The sequence below is a fragment of the Hipposideros armiger genome, unplaced genomic scaffold (assembly GCF_001890085.2).
Source record: "Hipposideros armiger isolate ML-2016 unplaced genomic scaffold, ASM189008v1 scaffold_1299, whole genome shotgun sequence".
In the NCBI taxonomy this organism is placed as follows: Eukaryota; Metazoa; Chordata; class Mammalia; order Chiroptera; family Hipposideridae; genus Hipposideros; species Hipposideros armiger.
The window spans coordinates 25,865-34,302 of record NW_017732649.1 but is presented as its reverse complement, the minus strand read 5'-3'; the positions used below and the strand labels follow the sequence as shown (position 1 = coordinate 34,302).

The 8,438-nt window shown below is 40.8% G+C and overlaps 1 protein-coding gene across 4 annotated transcripts in view; it reads right to left on the bottom strand.

Annotated features, from left to right (window-relative positions):
* The window catches only part of KLHL32 (kelch like family member 32), a 122,827-nt gene extending 114,595 nt beyond the window's left edge, over window positions 1-8,232 (bottom strand). For 3 of the 4 annotated variants that reach the window (XM_019633382.1, XM_019633384.1, XM_019633387.1), the window contains exon 1: window positions 8,122-8,232. In XM_019633382.1, the coding sequence (XP_019488927.1) occupies window positions 8,122-8,226 (105 nt within the window). In that variant the 5' untranslated portion in view covers window positions 8,227-8,232. The remainder of the gene's footprint in view (window positions 1-8,121) is intronic. The other variant, XM_019633383.1, reaches the window with a different exon arrangement.
* Between the last annotated feature and the right edge of the window lie 206 nt (window positions 8,233-8,438).

The window sequence follows — 8,438 nt, the reverse complement described above, 5'->3', positions numbered from 1 at the left end:
CCTGTAAGTGTAGACAGGTGACTATTTCATGTCTTTTGGAAGAATTCTGCCCAAGCATGTACATACTGAAATACAAATTATTTTTACTGTACTTTCTTTCCTTCTGTATGGTCTTTATATATGGTTCAGACATTCTTATCGATGCTTACAGTAGTATAAGTGGGTAGGTTACATTATCTAAATATTTCATTTCAGGGTAGTAAAGCTGGCCTTTTTATATTATGGTCTAATAGATGAGGTTGAGAACCACCGAGCCAGATGGACAGGCTGTATATCTTCTGGGACTCCGTTATGTGTATAATTTCTCCCAAATGCATTTTTAGTGAGATCTGTCCAGCAAACAGGCTGAGGCTGGAATGCAATCATTTTCTTCTACTGAATAAGGGGAAATTCATTTATTTAAGTAGACAACAATAGGCTGACATCTTCTTAGGAAAATTAAAGAGCTAATCAAGATTCTCCACTAAATAAATTGTTAATCTTCCTCCACTCAGAGGTGATTTGATGCAGCACCTAAAGGAAGGGTTAAAATTTCCTTAGGGAATGATTCTGAGTGCAGCCAACACTCAAAGTCCAATGATCATGAAAGAACACAAGTGTAACAATTGTAATGATTTCTGTTTAGAAATATTCCAAAACTGGAGTTACTGGGCAAATGGCTCATCTACCATAGCAAAGGAAAAATCTCCTATGGACACCATAAAATATAAAATGTTTAGCAATGGCACTTTCTACTGAAACATTCAAGATAAACAAGTGCACTGAAGTGCAAAATTCACCCTGAGTTAACTAAATGGGTTGGCCTATTATTTTCAGTTGCTGGATAGTAGCTGATTCTACTTTGGAGGACATTAGCTAGATAAGGACTGGTGTTTATAGCCCCACTTATGACAATAAAACTATTATCGAGAATGTACAGGAAATACTTCTCCTTCTAGTCCCTATACTGGCAGTAGGGTCGGGGTGGAAGGTAGAGAGAGTCGGAAGGAGAATGGAGGAAAGAAAGGCAACCAATCCAGCTCATCTGAACAGAGTTTTATATAATGAAGACAAGGTTAAGACAGATGGGCTACATCCCATCTAATACCATCTCAGCTATCCAGAGAGTCTCAAAGTGTTACCACCGTGCATGTTTTATATACATGAGCTCGAGCACCCTGGCCCACAAGGGGTTCCTCAGCAACGAACTGATGCCTAGAAAGATATAAATGCTGTAAGCATATTGTTCAAACACATTTTGTTTTTATGGAGTATGTTTCACAATGTCCCAAAAGCAAATATAATATCTGTGCCTAAAACGTGACTATTACTCATGCAGAATGCAAGCCTATGTAGTAAAGTCTGACTCCATTTTCCATGTTTGACTACTGACAGCTCTCCAGCCCCACCACACCCTCTTCCCTACTTGCCCCACACATGGGAAAAAAGGCAACAAAGTCTGAGTGCTCTCTCCCTTGGTGCTGGTGGAAAGTTCAAACCATGCAAGCCCCTACCTTTGTGCAGAACCCTCCAGCCTCACCCCCTAACCACAACAAATGCTAGAGTCAATCACCCCTACTTGCTCTCTCAAGCCATTTTGGGACCTCCTTGGGAGCCTTGCAAATTACTAAGGAAAATCCAGGAGAGATTTTTTTTTTAAATGAAAATATCAAATTTATTACTAAACTGGAAAGCTGATCTCAGAAGTGTCGCCATAGTTACGCTTCCTTCACACAGAGACATTTTAGACATTGAAGTGATGACTTTATAATTCCTTTAGTATAAACTACACTCTGAGTGCATTCTGACTAGACAGAACAGGTCATAGGGAGAACAGGCTGGCCCGAAGTAAGGACTGTGAGAACCGATCCTACTCTAAAGGTAGGAGGCCCTCCCACATGACTTCCCTTTGTCTGAGTCAACTGTTCCTCGTGAGGGACAGACAGGCTTTGGGCCCAGGGAAGCTGTTCTTGGGTCCTCAGCTGAGAAATGCAAGCTTCTGAGGGTCGTCTGGACCTGGACTTCGAAAATCTCACTTCTCATTTTTTCACAATAAACGACTAGGTCCCCAATCTGCCCTTGCCGCCTTTGACCACCAAATCATGTCAAGGGTTTATTATTTTACTTGACATCGTGGGAAGCAATAAAAATTCCATTTGACCCATGGTTCTTATCTGTTAAGTCGATCAATACTTTCTATGAAACCATGAATGGGAATGGGTAACATCTTCACCCCAAAAGAGTAAGCAGACACACCTGCTTGTTTGTTTCAATAATCCACTGATAAAAGAGAAAAATCTCTCCAAAGGTAAATAATGTAGAGTTTCAAAAGATCCAAGAAAGCAAAAAGCCACTGATGAAATCCAAACTTTCTCCCTTCATTTCACTCTTCTCAAACCTTCTGTCAACAATCCAGATCACTTTCTGCACAATTGAAATACTCTTCCTTAGCACGTGGATTTTAGACTGTGCCCGCTGGAGCCTGGGCACATGCAGGTGCCTCGGAGGCCTTTCCGCCAGGCTTCAGGAGGTACTGCTAGGTGAACAGCGGGCGCTGCAGCTAAAATACCGAAACCACTGAATAATCTTAGCACTGCTTCCAAGGAAAGCATGTAAGAAAAATTTCTCCCAGATTTGTTCCATGTCAGCCATTTAGTTCAACCAGGTTATGTTTATAAGTAAATCCGATGGGGACTTTTCCCATGTAAAGTGACAATCTATCCCTGACAGGATGTTCCGTTGGATGGCAGTTCTAATTAAGAGTCCTGTCACTCTGCTGCCAGGCCTGATGTTCAGGTCTCCAGAGAAAAGCTTTCTGTTGTGGAGAATAAATACAGTTTCGATGATCATCAAACTATAATGCTATTGTGTATGTCTTATCAGGGCTAGATTTAAAAAAAAATCAGGTGGACATATTATGGAAACAAATGAGAAACAGGAAGAAAAACTTTACTATATAAGAGCATGGAAATTAAGGGACAGTTTCCTTTAGTTTTCAATTTAATTGCATGAGTATTTTTACATTACCACAGTTATAGCTAAAAGAAAAGGTAGTTTTTTTTCACTTAACAGTACTATACTTGTCTAGATTTCCAAAGAGTTCAAAATAGTAATATTAATGGTTACACAAAATATCCCTGTGAAGAATGTACTAAAGCATTTTCTGGATCAGGGAAAGGTCATTAGGATGGGTGTCCCCACAGACATGGGTTCTTCCATGATGCTGGGGAGCCACGGGCTGGAGGTGTTGGATAAGGAAGAAAGAAAGCAAGGCAACACAGATACCAAAGAATCCCCCTTCTGATGCCCAGATATGGCACAGCTGGTCATGGCTGACAAAGTTAGCAGCACCTGGAGACAGGAAATTTTAAAGAGGACTAAGAAGTCACTATCATTTGGTGCATAGTTTCTCTCTTTACTGGGTTTCTGGGATCTTTCCATCAGGCTACAAGGGGCAGAGAAGGGCAGTTCTTTGGAAAGTAAAGGAAGCCAACCAGGTTTACCATGGAAGGCATTTAGCATAGCACTTGGCATATAGTCTATCTTCCTTGACATCATCACAGCCAGAGAGTTAAACAGTAAACTTTATTGTTCTCAGTCCTATTGGCTTCCATTTTTGGTCCTCAGTGACTCAAATTCCTCTAGAGCAGCGGTTCTCAACCTGTGGGTTGCAACCCCTTTGGGGGTCGAACGACCTTTTCACAGGAGTCTCCTAAGACCATCAGAAAACAAAAAGATATTTACATTATGATTCATAACTTTACCAAAATTACAGTTGTAGAGTAGCAACGAAAATAATTTTATGGTTGGGGGTCACCACAACATGAGGAACTGTATTAAGGGGTCACGGCATTAGGAAGGTTGAGAACCGCTGCTCTAGAGGCTTATTCCAAGATGGTTGGGGTGGGAAGGGCTTCCACCTCTGAGCAGTGCTTTCCTCCTTATAAAAGGGTCTCAGTGTCAACTGCTCCTCACCCTCAGGCTGGGCTGTCTTAGCAATACCTGTTGCCTTCTAGGTGTCTGGCCTCTTGTATTGCTGGGCCTGGGGTTTCTCCTCCCAGACAACACCTCCATCATAATCCCTTTCCCCTTCTTTCTCACGTCTCTTCTACTCAGCACCGGTCTGAAACAATCAATTCCTGGCCAGAGTGGGTGAGACTGAGGGAGGCCAGGACAACAGGGTCCTCTTGTCCACCAGAGTAAGTGAGAGTCTGTGGCTTTTTTACGTTCACTTTGTCCTTTTCTCCCTAAGGCAGATCTGCCCAGTGACAGTTTATGTCACACTGCTGGTTTCCAGCCTGGAACAGGGCCTCTGTGGCGGGTCCTGCTGTGAGTGGCTGTGTGAGGACACCCCCGAGGCTACCATGTATCCTGGGCTCTGCCCAAGCTGCATCTCACTCAAGCAGGGTGTGTCCACGGAAGGGCAAGTCTCTAATTAGTGAGAAGGCAGAGCATGTGCTTGCTCAGTCCCGTGTATGCTCCTCGTTAAAAAAAAGTGCCTGTATTTTCAGAGGATGGATTAGCATTCGGGAAAAAGTTTGCTTTTTCTTTAACATTTCCGGAATGAAATCCGTGACCAATTTTAAGAAGGCTAGGCTTTAGAGCATTGTGTAGGAGGCACATGCACACACCTCGTTACAATCAGCGGCACTCATTCAGCACACCCACTCTAGACTTCCAATTTCTCCTCCAAGACAGCAGCAATTTTCAGACACTTAAAACACTTACATTTTATACTATGCTTACTACAACTGACTAAAGGTATAGTCAGCTGTCCGTAGAAATAGCTATAGGTAGATGAATTCAATGTTAACCCAGATTTTTACAAACCTACATGCATATCATGGCTAAAGACCATGTATCAGTCAATGTCCATAACAATAAAGAATAAGAAATTGAGGAACTGTGAGTTCATTCACACTTCCATATTCCAAACCCTTTGCTTACTGTTCATGTCAATTCCATAGTAAGAGAAAGCAGCTGCTGGCATTTCCCTAGGTATACTACAATTTCACTTTCTGCCATCCTTTGGGTTCATGTCTCAAAGGGAAAACAGATTTACTATTAAGTCATTTTGGTGTTTAAAAAAATCAAACCATCATGGACGCTGTCCAAGAAACACGACCTTAACTCCGCTCTGTAGCGAAGACTAATCACTGGGTGCAAAAGCAGCGTTTGATAGCCCTTGGGAACTGAGTGTTGAAAACGCACTCAAGTTGAGAGAACTATCAGAAGAATTCACTCTAAAATATCCAAACACTTCCTCGCCTCTTTCAAGAAAGCAAAATATATGACTTAACCTTTTCTTAATGACATAGGGCATTAAGAAAGAACAGTACATATGAAATTAAGAGGGCTTGCTTTGACTCACTGAGTCAATGCACACTGGGAGAATGATCTCTGTTATTCACTGCGCCTTCCTGGGCTTGTCATCTTATGATGGGATCGCTACATCCCTCAGGGCTGTCTAGAAGATTAGGTTAAATGGCACACATCAAGCGACTAGGGCAGGGCTCTGGCTCTTGCAGAAAGGGCTCCATGAAATGTCAGCCCACGTCCTGTCCCCTCAGTACACAATCTACTGCTGTGTGCTGCAGGCTTGTCACCCCTCTGTGCATGCAAATGTCACTGGGTCATGTGCAGAATGCGTGACTGGGCAGAATAAATGCAACTCCAGGTCTGGCCCCAGGGCTTGCTTCTATTTCTTTAAGCACTTATACCAGAGACCTACATATATATATTTTTTTTCTCATTTGGCTTTCTTTCTCCTCATAAAAATGGGACATGAGCATATGACTCCTAGGCAATGGGATATGGCTGCCTTTCTGCAAACTTGTTCCCTCTTCCCAAGTCATTTATTTACCCTTCAAAAAGTCAGCTCCCCTTATGCTATTTTCAGTTCATGTTTCATAGACCTTTATACCATAGTTTGAGTTTATAAACATTGTGAATGAAACCACAAAGCAATCAAGGCAAACAATAAGCAGCCACTTATATTTGCATGTGTATTTTACCTTGGCCTTCACAGCAATTTTTGTGCCCTTTTGTTTACTAATGATTTAAACATGCTTTGTAGCCTATAGCTTCTGAGCTTAAAACATTTAGTTGTTAATGAAGCCAAGTACAGAAACTATTTACTTGGGTAGCTTTATCAAAAAAACCAATATTTGCTTTTTCCTCCCCACCGCACACCAGTGAAGTGTGAGCTATGGGTTACCATTTGTACTTTAAAGATGGACAAATGCAGGTGTGACTGTAATTCGGGTATGAAGAGAGAAATATACACAAGACACAAGTTAGAGCGGGTATCTTTCTTTACATCTGTAAACCAGAAAGCATACAACACATTATTTACTCAGCTCACTAGGAATACACTTTAGCAACTCTATGAACAATAACCATCTGCCTTGATTTCCTAAGGCATGAAACCTGGCTGGGCTGACACGACACTAGGTTTGTTACCCATCTCCTTTCTATTCCCCTTTGCACCTGCTACTCAATGGATGATTTTTCTTCACTAGCTACCATTTTCATTTCAGCTGCCAGAGTTGCCTCAATTATCCCATGAAACATATCTCCAGCTCTACTAGCTCTAGAAAAGAGAATGGACAATATCATACCCTTTAATAAGCCTCTAAAGAAGGACATTTAGTAGAAGAGGGAACGTCCAACATTCTTCAGAAAGTACCACCTTCTCCATGAAGGTTATTGAGGGTCCCAGTTGACCACACCCTCCTTTTGGTCTCCACTGTATCTCCTGTTCTGTTTCTATTATACCTCCCATCACAGTAAGGATGTATAATTATGTATATGCCCCTCTCCCCTATCGGGATGTGACCACACAAGAAAAGAGGCCCTGATGTTAGCATAGAAGACACTGAACATAAGTTGGATGAAATGGAATTACAGAACAAAACTTTATAAAAGAAGCTATACATCCAGTCTGTATCTGCATCGATCTAGTTGAGTACTGAGTAGTGCTCAAATATTGGGTCGTCGGGAAAGTCATGATGCATTTTTGCAATGAAAAACTTAGAAAAATACATCATAACTTTCCCGATGACCCAATAAAAAAGGGAGTGGGCAGAATGGGTGAAGAGGGTCAAAGGTACAAACTCCCAGTTATAAGTCCTGGGGATGTAATGTACAGCGTGGTGACTACAGTTAACAATACCATATTGTGTATTTGAAAGACGCTAAGAAAAAATTAGACGTCCTCATCGCAAGGGAAAAATTGTAACTATGTGTGGGGACAGATGTTAACTAAGCTTATTGTAGCAATCATTTTGCAATATATACATAAATAAAATCATTATATTGCACATCTAAGACTCATATAATGTTGTATGTTAATTACATCTCAATTTAAAGATAATCTATAATTTATATTATGTAATTTATATTATTTTACAAAAATAATTTATAAAATGGGTTCTAACAATTGTTTCACTAACATAAAACTAGTTGAGAACCACAGAGCTTCAGAATATGGATTCATATTGTCTTCATGCAGTTTCGTTTTGATTTGTTCTGACAGTTGTTCGCTGACATGGCTCTTGGATTCTATTGGCTGTCATTATTATGCTTTCATTTTTAAAAAATAGGAAAAAAAATGGAAGTTCTCTGGAGACCCCTGTAAGTCCTACACTACGTTTAGTCATGAACCATTTTGGCTTTTAAACCATCACATTCTAATCTATTACTTGATACCCTGACATTGAGATATGTGTGGAGGACATGGTGCAAAGATGCTAGACTCAGCCTTTGGAGGCTTTAAATGTTTCTGGTCTTGTTTTTAAGCCAGTAAGGCCATGACTGAGTCACTGAGCTTCAGTGATAATAATGAGATTTCAAGTTATTTTGCCAACCCTTTCCCATACAACAGTTCTCTAGGATATTTTAAAATGACACCAGCAAACCACTGAGCTAAGATTAAAATATTATGTTCCCTGGGTCATATTTGAAACCATGTTTACTTACCTTCCCATCATTTTAGTTATAAAATTAAGTAGCTGTGACACTGTTTTTAACATCAAAATGAATAACAAGAAAAGTAACTAAACCTCATGTTTCAAGGAGAATCTCCTCTGGTTAGGTACAAGTAAAAATGTTCAGCCTCTCAGATGTCGTTTTGAACCATACCTGTCCTGTGTATGCAAACTCCAGAGCCTGCTTTAAGCCAAGGCTGGTCACGCCATGTAAATTCACCTCGTCAGCTCCACTTTCCACCATACAAAGGCTGAACATTGCCTGAGGTGGGAAAGAAAGGAAGAGAGTCAGAGAAATATGGAGCGTTAAGAGGCAAGGGAACAAGAGAAAGTCCTAGAGAGGCTAGGAAAGAAAAAAAAAATTACAACTTAAAAAAAAATTTACAACTTCTGAATCATTTCTTCAAAGCTTCACTCACATGAGCCGCTGCAAATCACTTTGCTGTCTAACCAGGTACAGTAACACACACA